This window comes from Rhynchophorus ferrugineus, unplaced genomic scaffold (genome assembly GCF_030347505.1).
Source record: "Rhynchophorus ferrugineus isolate W39M unplaced genomic scaffold, kcgeb_rfMv2 rfM7, whole genome shotgun sequence".
In the NCBI taxonomy this organism is placed as follows: domain Eukaryota; kingdom Metazoa; phylum Arthropoda; class Insecta; order Coleoptera; family Curculionidae; genus Rhynchophorus; species Rhynchophorus ferrugineus.
This window is the reverse complement of record NW_027472586.1, coordinates 9,602,805-9,615,644: the sequence shown is the minus strand read 5'-3', so window position 1 is coordinate 9,615,644 and position 12,840 is coordinate 9,602,805. Positions and strand designations below refer to the sequence as shown.

The window sequence follows — 12,840 nt, the reverse complement described above, 5'->3', positions numbered from 1 at the left end:
AACGTGTACATTATAGCATTCACTAATATTTGGGTATGAGAAAGCTCTGTGCAAAGTGGGTGCCGCGCGAACTTACTTTTGACCAAAAACAACGACGAGTTGATGATTCGTAGTAGTGTTTGAAGACGATCAAGCGTAATAAACCCGAGTTTTTGAGTCAATATATGACAATGGGAACATGGCTCCATCATTGCACTCCGAAGTCCAATCGACAGTCATCCGAGTAGACTGCACACAATGAACCCACTCCAAAGCATGGGAAAACGCAACAGTCGGCTGGCATAGTTATGGCGTCTGTATTTTGGGATGCGCATAGAACAATTGGGCCGTTTGAAGGACGAAATCTCCGAAAAACGGCCGCATTTGAAGAAACAGAAAGTGCTGCTTTCACAAGTCAGTGAAAATGATGGCAAAGATCCATGAATTGGGCTTCGAATTGCTTCCTTATCCACGGTATTCTCCAGATCTGGCCGCCAGCGACTATTTCCTGTTCTCAGATCTCAAAAGAATGCTCGCTGGGAAGAAATTTTCGTCGAGTAAAGAGGCGATCGCCGAAACTGAAGATTATTTTGAAGCAAAGGACAAATCGTACTACAAAAATGGTATCGAAAAATCCCTTGAAGAGAATAATGTTGATAATGATAATGAGAATAAAAACAATCCAATTTTGCCAAAAAAATGTGTTTTACTATGGTAGGCCGGGGACTTTTCAATTGACCTGTTAGAAACTATGTAACATTCAACTTTTCCACGGCTGACAATTAATTTTGAAACATTGATAACAGGCTATTTTTATCAGTGCGTGGATTATAATGGTAATTGTTAGCGGTAAATTAATGGTTGGTCCACTTTTATAGTATCCAGTAATGGAGGCCACTTTTCACAACAAATGAATAAAGAGAAATATATTCTAAGATATTCCAAGTACGCACATCTTGACGGCCCACAAAATCCACACCGCTGAGAAGGGAAATATTTTAAAATTCAATACACAAACTGGCTCGTTATAGTGAAGTTCGCAGTCGAGGCAGCAGACAATGTAATTTTTTTATATATTTATGGTTAATGGCCTAGAACTAAGGGCGGAATGGGCCGTTTGTGACAATGTCTCATTTTTTATTGCCTACTTTAACTTTAGGACACTTAAATTATTTATTGTTCAATTTTTTGATAATATTGCTTTTCGTGAAGACCAATGCAAAAATACTGGCAAAATGTTATCTATATTTTCGTCTTTTTAATATTTATTCTAACAGAAAAATCGCATAATGTATGCTAATTTAACAACAAATCACGGAATTATTTATCATGGCACCCTCAATATTTTATGAATGCCTTTAAATATTATCTAGATAGTATTTCTCTTTTGGAGAAAGTGAAGGCCTGTAGAAAATGTCCAAGTATGTTTTTACCGGTTTTGCAACATGTCGTCGAGCGTTGTCATGCTGAAGAATAACATTGTTATGTCACGCGATAATGGAGGCCGCCCTCTTGCCTATAAAATCACTAGAGAAGTAAGCATTTTTACTGTTAAATATTAATTTGCTGCAATTTTTATTGAAAATAATTTTAGCGTGTTGCGGCTGCACTGACTCTTAGTATCGACACAGTCACAGAAATATCTCAAAAAATAAAAAAATTATGGATTCGTGGAAAAGAAACCGTACTCGTACGGGTAATGAATCAAGATCAGCTTGATATTAGGTCTATCAGAGATCAAAAATACGAAATGTATAAAAACTGGGAGTAGTTCTTTCAATATAAATATAATTTAATACAATTATCTCAGAGGAAACTGTTAGTCTGAAATGCATCCATAGAAAGTCTAGAGATATGCAGTGCTTTGAAGATTGTAGAACATAGTTTCGAACACTGTTGGGTAATTTAGCATTTAAACAGTGTACAGAATAACCCAATAAGAGTTCTAATGGAATTTTCAGACATTGCTTTTTAAAAGAATACAATTTTAAAATCATATAATAAAATTAACGAAGACTAATTATTTCAATTTGTGTATTTAAATGAGACATGGATATTTCATAATGGGACCAATATACCAATATAATGTAATGGTCACTCATGATATGATCATAATAAAAATGGTGTTAAGACAACACCATTTGATGGAAAAAGGTAAAGGTTGGAATAATAATTGATTAGGTTTTATTAGTCATGCTGGAAACACGAATGTAATGAAATGGTTAATAACACCTTCGGTTTTTATGAACTTGATCAGATACATTGAAGAAAAAATTGACAAATGACGGAATCATAAACAAATTTTAGATAAACTGGAAATGAAACATAAAAAATATGCAAATGAAAAATAAACTTGAGCACTTGGCTAAAATGTGTAAGACGAGAAAGATATAGCAATTGCATTAGGCAGAATGCAGTGACTAAATCTAGTTCAATCAAGAAATATGTATACAAGTGAACAAACTAAGGAGAAATACAGTGATATCAAAATGACTTTACAAGGAAAAACTGTAGCGAAGGAAACAAGAACTGAGCGTAAAAGGTCTCTAATGAAATTAAGGTAGATTAGGCCTTTAGGGGATACCACTACATAAAATATGCGCTTGGAACACCAAGTCTAGGTGAAATGGAGAGTGCAATGGAAAATATAATAAAACAATCCTAACCTAAAAAACTATTATAACTGAATAATTAGTATTAAGTACTTCAATAACACATACATTAGATATACTATAGTATCAAAATAAATTATATCTGATAACAGTATTTTTTTTTGATTATTTCATTTAGATTAGAATTTTGTTGTATGTCAAAGACGTGTCAAGACGTTTCGGCGTCACCAATTTAGATTTAATTCACTGTTTTACTGAACGGATTATATAGTCTATTCAAAGTTTAATTGTATATGCGTTATCGAAATTTGTGACGTCAAAAACGTCGCAATGTTGCCGCATCAACTCTGAGTTTTAGTTCAGTTTGGCTTTGACATACAACAAAATTCTAATCTAAATAAAATAATTGAACAAAAATGTTAACAAATATAATTTATTTTAACATTATAGTACATCTAAAAATGACAATTAATTATATAGCCACAATGGATTACAGGTTAGAGGTATAACATCTTATCACAATTGCTTTCAAGAATACATACGGCTGACAACTGGGCAACTTTGACAGGCTCGTTCATTTACGCGTTCGAACTAATCAGACAGCACTGTGTCTTTTTTAACTAAAATATATATCGAAAACGAGGGCGAAAATATTGTCTAATTCTAAAACTTACAAATTGAGGAAGACAATACATTAAACATCTTGATGACGCATATACAAATCAACTTCGAATAGACTATATATACCTATGACGTTGACTGAAGGGGATATGACTTAATACATAATCACTACATAGTATAAAACAAAGTCGCCTTTTCTGTCCCTATATCCCTATGTGCGCTTAAATCTTTAAAACTACGCAACGGATTTTGATGCGGTTTTTTTCAATAGATAGAGTGATTCAAGAGGAAGGTTTATATGTATAATATATGCATAATATACTAAGGCAACATTGCTAATTTTAGAGGTTTCTAACGTGATGTCGTAAATTAACCTATTTTTTTAGGCTTATTCAGCAATTAGCAAAAACGCTGCTTAACCCTACGGGTTAGATCAAATTAATGTACTACAGTATTGTACACCATAAAAAGGTCTACAAAAAAGTCCGCGATGGTATATGTTTATCTTTTAGGGATAACCCACATTAACCATTTTTATTGTTTACTTTTTACGTGAGAAAATGGCTTATTTACGAAGCTATTTTAAGCAATACGGCATTAATCCTTATCGAATTAAGTAGCTTAAATACAGTGTGCAATTAATATAGATCAATATGGTTCCTTACAGCATGTAAATTAAACAAATATTTTCGGAGATATTACAAATTTAAAATTTGCGTTTAAAAATGTGTAATGTAATAAAAATTGTATGAATTTAGATATTCCAAAGATAGCAGGAAATCTTCATAGTAAGTATAGGGGAAGAGGAATTGTTTTACTCCAAATTTAATGCGTGCAGGCCAAGAGCAGTAATGAATGAACCAAAAATACTGGATCGATTTTAATCATGTTTTCATTGAGTGACATAGGCATATATATTTTATGCCCGTGCAAAGTCGGAGCGGGCCGCTATGTTTTTATATACAACGTTCATATTTTTTCTGTAGTGTATTTAATTTAGTATCAGCATTGCACCCGTGCGAAGCCGGGGCGGGTCGCTAGTCTTTAATATATTCAATTATTCCAGTATATTCTTATTTAAAAGTATACTTTTGGCGTAGTGAAAAACAAATTATATGAAATGTTTTAAAGGTCAATTGTCAGATTAGATTATTATTCCTTTAGCATTCAAATGTTCTATATTGTTTATGTTTATATATTTTTATAAACAAAAACGTTTTAATAAGAATATTATCAAAATTCTTACAGATTAACTAACTGTTACGTTCAGAGCCAACTCAACAGCAGCAACGAAAATCCCGATCGATAACTAAAGTCCCACGATAACGGGAAGGAAAATAAAGCATGTTTTACCATTCCATGTCGCCGAATATATAGCGTAACGAAATCGAGATAAATTCAAGCGTCCCATAGCCGAGAAAAAAGGCCAATTTAACATAAATTTGCATTAATTCTCGGATAACGGTAAGGAATCGAGCGCGCTCGTAAAACATAAGGAGGACCCGGCGATGGAACCGCGACAATCCCGAAACTTCGTTCCCTTCGTCCTCCGGCCCCGGGATTCCGTGACTCGCAGGTATACGTCTTGTTCTCGAACGTAAGATCGAGTAGGCCTCGCCACCGACCACTCCGAGAGGCAATAATCGCCGGGAGCGCGACGCGGTTCCCTGGGCGGGGGGTGGGGGTTGTTACGGGGGGCGACGGCGGAAAAAAACGGGAAATTTTGTTATTAATGGCCCGGTCCACGCCGTTTACGATTTATTAGTCACCGTTCTTGCATTTTCCATGATTTAATTTCGCTCTTCTTCCATGAAACGTCGGCGTTTCGGTGCGGGGAATTTATTATGGCGGCGGCGACTCGAACAGTCGGCATAAATAATCGGGAAGGTTCGGGCTTTTGGAATTTTGCGTGTTTACGTAGAAGAATTGTTGAGTGACGGGTATACGACGGTCAGGTGCGCGAGAGGATGTGGGTGTAAGTGGCCCTAATGCAACTCTTAAGAGGTGTTTATTCATGCATTTCAAGCTGTCGTTCTTTACTCCATTTACTTACAGTGTTACAGGTGATATGCTGCTGTACCTGATGGTGAATGCTTGAAAGAAATCGGTTTTGGAGGATACATTGAAATTATTTGAAAAATATAAAACTGTCAGGTTTTTAAAACTCCCTTTTTTGTGTATTTTATTTCATTTATTATAGCAATATAACAAAGTAACACTAATACACAAATAGCGTTCTTAATCCTAATTTACTACGGTTTAAAAATTTCAAAAAACTTATTCTACGACAGGCACTTAACATAGGACTTAAAATCTAACAGGTCAATTGAAAAGTCTCCGGCCTACCACAGTAAAACAAAATATTTTGCCAATATTAGTTTTATTTTATTCAACATAATTCCCTTCAAGGATGATACACTGATTATAGCGACCCTCCAACTTTTCGATACCATTTCTGTGGTACGATTTGCCAGTTGCTTCAAAATAATTTCTTCCCAGCGAGCATTCTTCTGCGATCTGAGAACAGAAAATAGTCGCTGGGGCCAGATATGGAGAATATGGTGGATGAGGAAGCAATTCATGGATCTTTGCCATCGTTTTCACTGACTTGTGACACGGTACATTGTCTTGGTGAAGCAGCACTTTCTTTCCTTCAAATGCGGCCGTTTCTCGGCGATTTCGTTCCTGAAACAGCCCAATAACGCTATGTGATAGTCGCTGTTGATGGTCCTTCCTTTTTCAAGGTACTCAATGAAAATTATGTCATGCTCATACCAAAATACAGACGCCATAACCTTGCCAGCTGATTGATGCGTTTTACCACGCTTTGGAACGAGTTCATCATGTGCAGCCCATTCGGATGACTGTCGATTGGACTTCTGAGTGAAATGAATGGAGCCATGTTTCATCCATTGTCACATATCGATGCAAAAACTCGGGTTCATTACGCTTGATCATCTTCAAACACTGCTCCGAATCATCAACTCGTCGTTGTTTGATGTACTGATGTAATGATATGATGTACACGTTCAGTTGATATCTTTAGAGTGTCTGATATTTCATTCAATTTCAATTTACAGTCATTCAAAATCATTTTGTGGATTTTTTTAATATTTTCGTAGGTAACAACGTCTTTTGGTCGTCCACTGCGTTCGCCGACTTCGGTGCTCATTTCTCATCTTCGTTACATTTTGGCCTCGTCAAAATGGTCATCCTTGTTTTTAACCACTTCCTCACAAAATTTACACATTATTTCTTTTATTTCTCTTCACACACTTTAGTGTAGTAAGTATTCCCTCGACTGTGCTGATCTCTATAGGTATCTATTATTCACTTTTCTATCAACTTTAACCCATAGCTTTTCTAAAAAGGAGAAAAAAATCGAGGTCTGGCTATTGTGATAGCCATTTCCATATTTGAAATATGTGTTCCTTTCATTTTTGCTTCAGAAACCTTTGACATAGTTTTGATGAATATTCAAGGTCATTGTCTTGTTGAAAAACAGCTTCAAAGCTTCAATTATTTGTTTTCACTCTAAAAGAAATCGTATTTTCTTGAAGTGTTCTTTATTATTTGTAATCAATTTCCACATTTTATCATATGACCAGGCGTAATGTTATTAAAAAATCCAGAACATAGTTCTTATATGTATGGCCCAATTCAATTCTAATAAATCAATACATGGTGTAGTAACTTGTTTGGACGTAGAAACGTGTGCCAGTCTTTTTTCAAAATAAAAGATAATTAATAACAAAGTAGTTAATCTAAATATTTATACAGTACAGTATTTTTATGTTAATTAAAAATATAATGTTTCCTAACTTTTGGACAGTGTAGACTACTCTGCTAACAAATTTGTAAAAATGAGGGTACACGTCTAATATCAAAACCATTTGCAGTTTAATATCTACTACCTTGCTGTTTTGTTTACAGTTACATGAAGTACGATTTATACATATATTTAAATATCCACATATATCAAATAAACGGTAAAAAATGGTAGCAAGATTATCGCCGTTTCGAAGGGCGTGATAAATAAAGTTCAATATATTATACAGATTCTTGTTTGCGCCGCCATTATTCAGTTGTGCGATTTTTCATCTAGCGCTAAACAATTTCGGGAGTTCCTCGGTAAGACACAGGGATTTAAATGCCATTATTTTAGAACGTAGACGCTTCAGTACGTGCGTGATTTGAAACTATGAAAAATGACATAACAGAGTTGCCGACTACCATATTGTTTTCTCTGTCAGTCATTTGGAAGAGAAAAAATAAATTTAATATATATATATATATATATATATATATAGAAATTTGTATATTGTACCTTATTATAAAGTATAAGGTACAATATAAAAATTTCTAATAATAGGTTAAGTAAGTAATATACTTTAAAAATATAATGTGCTTAGAATAAGTTTTGAATGACAAGTGAAACAAAAGAAAAGAACATATAAAGCAAATCGGTCTCATTATGGTGATTAAGTATTTAGTACTTAGAATGTAACTCGCTTTAGTCCATTCCATTACCTATACAATTTGAATTCATCGTTATTAATGCTAATTAATATGCTCTATTTCAAATGTGAAACAAGAACCAAGTTATGGATGAAAATGGAGGAAATTAAAATAAAGGTGCATCATACTAAGAAAAATTATGAAGCTAAATTTCATCCCTATTATACATTGTTTTAGATGTTTCTTATTTCCTAATAGCTATAATCACTTACATATTGTATCTAGTATAACAAATATGATATGTTGAGATAACTACGAGGTGTATCAAAAGAAAGTAAGATGTATTTGTTTAGATTATGTAAATCCAACAAAACTGATGGTATTTCAATCGATAACCTAACTCTGCGATAATTTTAGACTGCGATTCGTAGTTGAATATTTCTATATTGGCACAAATAACATTCAAATGGTGCAATTAAAGCTCCAAGATGAAAACTAAAGTTTATCTTAGTAGAGCAGGCAGTTGAATGTTCCTCAATATCTAGCAGCAGCTTATTTTCAGATGGAAACTCGTATAAGTCAAACTGTCGCTGTTGGAGTGCAAGGAATCCGAAACACAAGCATCAGAAACCCTTTCACTTGACTAAAGTAGCTGTATGGATTGTGATGTTAACCCTAATTTTTTTTGAAGAAGTTTATATTCGAAAGATGTTATTGCTTTAAAAAAATTTACCAAATATATTAGAAAATTGTTACTGCGGCACTATATTTATTTCTTTTTTAAACTCACCTGAGCCAATAGGTGTTGAAAGACTCCTGCTGCTGCTTCCGCTACTACACGCGGTATCACTATCCTGTACCACCTCCAAACTCTGACTCTTCAATAAACTCTGACTATCGTCTGAAGCCTCTACCGTTTGTATTGAGTTACCGGAAGCTTCCGGCGTAGTGTGTATTATTAAATGACCACCAACATCACCACTACTTAAAAGGAATATTGGTGCTGATGTACCTGAAACGAACATAAGAAAAGTTAAGAAACAAATCAACAAAACGGACAAGAACCAAGATATATTAAAAATCATCATGGTCCGGTAGATTGAATATACTGCGCTAGCGTGCGCGTCCCCTATGTCAGAAATATTTAAATATTCTCAGGATGTCATGAGTATGGCCACAGCCAAGACACATCTTATCTACTGATATCGCCATAGTGTTAGTCTTTGAGGCGTAAAATATACTCTGTATTAGATATTAAAATAAAAGGTAATGTTCATAAGTTTCATGGTAAGCTATATATACCATACACTTATAGGATATAAAATAATGAACCTTAACTATTCCATAAACTACACATACATGTACTACACATACCTACAGCAACATACATGCTGTACTAAATACTAAAAAAAAACGTATCTATTCTATTTTTTTTCAAAACCAAACATAAAAGTAACTGTAAATTTGGTAACATCGACTTTTAACATTTCGGATTGCGGCGAGTAGATTGAGCTGACGAATATACGAATAGTTCCGAAAGTAGCCGAATCTACGGACCACGATGATTCTTAATGTATACTACAAAAACCTATCGCCCCTTACCCAATCTCTTCACTCCCTGGAGGTAGACACCCTTCTTGAACTCGGAGTTTGGTTGCAAGATGATCTGCCCAATCTTAGATTCGCCTCCCCCATCCTCCACCAGTATGTTGTTCTTGACGATATTGTCCGTACGTAACAAGATGTGGCCGCCATCTATCGTTTTCGTGCTGCGAAGGAGGATGATGTTGTTGGCGTTGAGCTCGTTGCTGCTGATCGTCCTGATGATCTTCGGCGCGGAGTTGTTCGGCATTGGCTTGTCCGGCTCGATTTTGATGGTTCCCGCGGTCAGATCGTCTTCCGAACTGTTTGGCAAAACTGAAACAAAGGATTGAATATGTAAATTAATAAAACAAAGATTAAAAAGTAGAAAGGTAAGGAGCAGCACTAATTATGCTATTTCTGTCTAGTGTAGCTCTGATAAAATGAAAGATTTGGAACATCATGGAGCAATAATTACCAGTAATAATGAAAAGTAAAGAAGTAGAATAAGGTGATTAAGAAACGTAAAGCGCGTAAACGTAATTAAGATTCGCTATATAAAATGTTAAATAACAAAGACGGGTGAAAATAACAGTAATAAGAATATGTGTTTAAAAACAAATTAGAAGAGGTTAAAATTATTGGAGAGTAAGTCCGAGAACGTTCAGATATATCAATAGTATATACCATAGAATAGAATTTCACAGCAGAAGAGTTAATGATAAAAGGAGAGGACGACCCAAGAAGAGATAATCAGATGTATTAACTGCAGATGTTGATAAAATAGACCAAAGAACATGCGCACAAAGTATTTAAAGAGCACTGAAGAACACTATTGATCATATAGATACACATGATACAGAACAGAACAGATCTTATGCAGAAAAGATGCAAATAGACCCATTAATTATAGGCTAGGTATAAGAAATAATTTAACATCAACAATTACTGTACCTAAGTCTGTTTTCTAGATAACTAGTAAGGGATAATTGGTAATACATTACCTTGTGCATTAAAACGAGCGAAAAATGGAGAAATGGGTTCGAAAACAGAGAAAAGGAATGAAAACCTCATTAACATGTTAGTCAGAGCAGAAAATTTAATGAAAAGAACTTCATCTGCTGCAATATCTCCAAAACCCCTATGAATATCCAACAAGAAAAAATTTTACATCGCGTTGGACGATTTAAGCAAAAACTATGTCAAACGTTCGATATTACAGTTATATACAGTGATATACAATGATAGAGTAGGAGATAATAGTATATTTCAAGTAAATATTAACTCAAAATTATGTAACTATACCAAACAAATAATTTAACATGCAGTTGCTTTCGCCAACTATTCCGTATTACACCATCAAAACGATGTTCATAAGTTACCCAGAAAAGGGTGAGTGTCAGGACTGTGAAGCAAAGTTAAAATAAAAAGTACAAGTCTATATTTTGATTTTTTCATACATTAAACACGTTTTGAAACTTTAAAGAAAATAAATAATGAAAACTTCATTTTTCAAAATGGAGCTCTTAGATATCTTAGCTCACTCAATTTTCATCGGTTTCATTTAAAATTACGAATTTTCAATTTTGCAAATTTTCAAAATATTAAATGAATAAGAGGCATATGTTCTTCCACGAAAAAAGCAGTATAGATTAAGGGAAAAATGTTTCAAGGGATAAATAGAATTCCCTGTAAAATCAAACGAGTTTTTATTTTTTAAAATGTGCCTGTTGTTATATGTACTTTATAGTATACTTGACATAACATATTATATATAACATAACAGATAAAACTAAAAATGAACATATTGATGGCTACGAGAAAAAATTCCAGTATTTGGGCTTATTCTGATACTGATAACCTATCTCTTTCTCTTCTCCCTCCCTCCTCGACCCCATAGAAATGATCCATTAAACTCGGAAAGCTAATACCGACGACAAAAACCCACCAAAAACGAAACAACAGCAAATCTGACAACTTCGCCGGCTATAATGGACGAAGACCGTACTTTAATTAGTTGAACAACGGCCTCATTAGCAACCTTCAGATTACAAGTGGCTGATTATGTTACCCCCAACGAAATAAGTAAAGAGTGGGAGCCTCTCTCTCGTCGGCGTCATCTTTGGGTGAATTTAAGTCTCACGTCTCCGTCGCCTTTATACGCCGAGAGTAAAGAGTTCGCAACGCCTTCAATTTTCCTTCTTTTGCGTTGGCAAACGGTTGTTTGGTTATATAATTTAATTTTTTTTCGCACTTTTTCGTAGTATATATATATATATATATATATATATATATATATATATATATATATATATATATATATATATATATATATATATAGCTAGCAGCATCAGCCAAGTCAAACTTAATTACCTAATATCGTCTTGACTAAGTTTCTAACAATCGTTGCTGTCCAAGGCCACCTACCATCGAAAACATCAACTAGCAAGTAACGAAGTCAGTTCTCAGATATTCGTTCCCACAAGAGCTATATGCCGATTAGAAAACGCCAATGCAACCAAACAAGGGTTGCATCTATCTGATGCAAGCCTTGGACAGAGATTGCACCAAAGTGCAAGCTCAAATAGAGATTATAAAAAGTAAACAATATCCCAAATGAATAGGCCGGTGCGAGCCGACCTAACTTAAGTCATGAGTGAGTTTTTCAACCTTAGCCTTCGTAAAGTACACATAATAATTTTACAAGTTGCATTATGTTATAGTAATGTATTTCAAGCAAAACAAGTGATTTTTGTTGTACTCCATTTTGTTGGCCAAATGAATAAAGATTTTTAAAAGAACAAATGATATTCACAATCCCCTTTCGATGGCAAGAATTGCACCATTAAGAGAGTTTTTAGAAACCGGAACAAATAGTAGTCGGAAGATTGAGACTATATGGTGGACGCATCAAAAGTTTCCATATAATTTCTTTCAATTTTTAGCGAGTCATTAGAGTATTGTTGAGTATCCCTATTGTTCCCCATGTTCATACATAGCCATAAAACCTTTAGAAGGCACGCTCCCATCCAAAGTAAATAAGTCATTAGGCTAGCTTTTCAAATTTTGAAAGCCGTAAGTAGTGACAAACTTGTGAAGATTGCTGTGGATTAAGTTGCACAAAGACGTAAATACAATTGCACTTCTCTATTTAACGCTCCTTTCTTATGCTTCAACAACATCTTTCCAATCTCATAAAACACATTGTTGTCGTACATGATCCAGCTTCCTTCGAACATAATCAGTCATTTCGAAAATAGTTCAATATCATTCCGTTTCAGCACTAAATCCCAAATGGAAAGGTTCGTTAAAAACTTGAACTTATCCAAAACTAATTATCAAGATTCTTTTGGTATCCAGTCTCATTTAAATGGCTCAAAACTAGTTTATGCTAAATATTCAGTTCCACAACATTGTGACGAGATGATATATGTTAGTAAGCCAGAATCTGTTTAAAAATGCCATTTTCTGCCTCAACGACTTTGCTTCATAAAACATATTAATGAGGACATAAAACTAAACCAATAAAAGTAGCATGATATAAGGTACTGTGAATCAATAGCCAATAGTCAAAGTCAAACTTAATTAC

General features: G+C 34.3%; 1 protein-coding gene across 9 annotated transcripts in view; it reads right to left on the bottom strand.

Annotated features, from left to right (window-relative positions):
• Positions 1-12,840, bottom strand: part of Camta (Calmodulin-binding transcription activator) — a 463,871-nt gene that overhangs the window by 304,205 nt on the left and 146,826 nt on the right. For all 9 annotated transcript variants that reach the window (XR_013006425.1, XM_076409281.1, XM_076409286.1 and 6 more), the window contains exons 4-5: positions 9,273-9,587; positions 8,461-8,682 (exon numbers count right to left, since the gene is read on the bottom strand). Coding sequence is in view for 8 of the 9 variants with exons in the window: in XM_076409281.1 (XP_076265396.1) it covers positions 8,461-8,682; positions 9,273-9,587 (537 nt within the window). In the remaining variant the exon portion in view is untranslated. The remainder of the gene's footprint in view (positions 1-8,460; positions 8,683-9,272; positions 9,588-12,840) is intronic.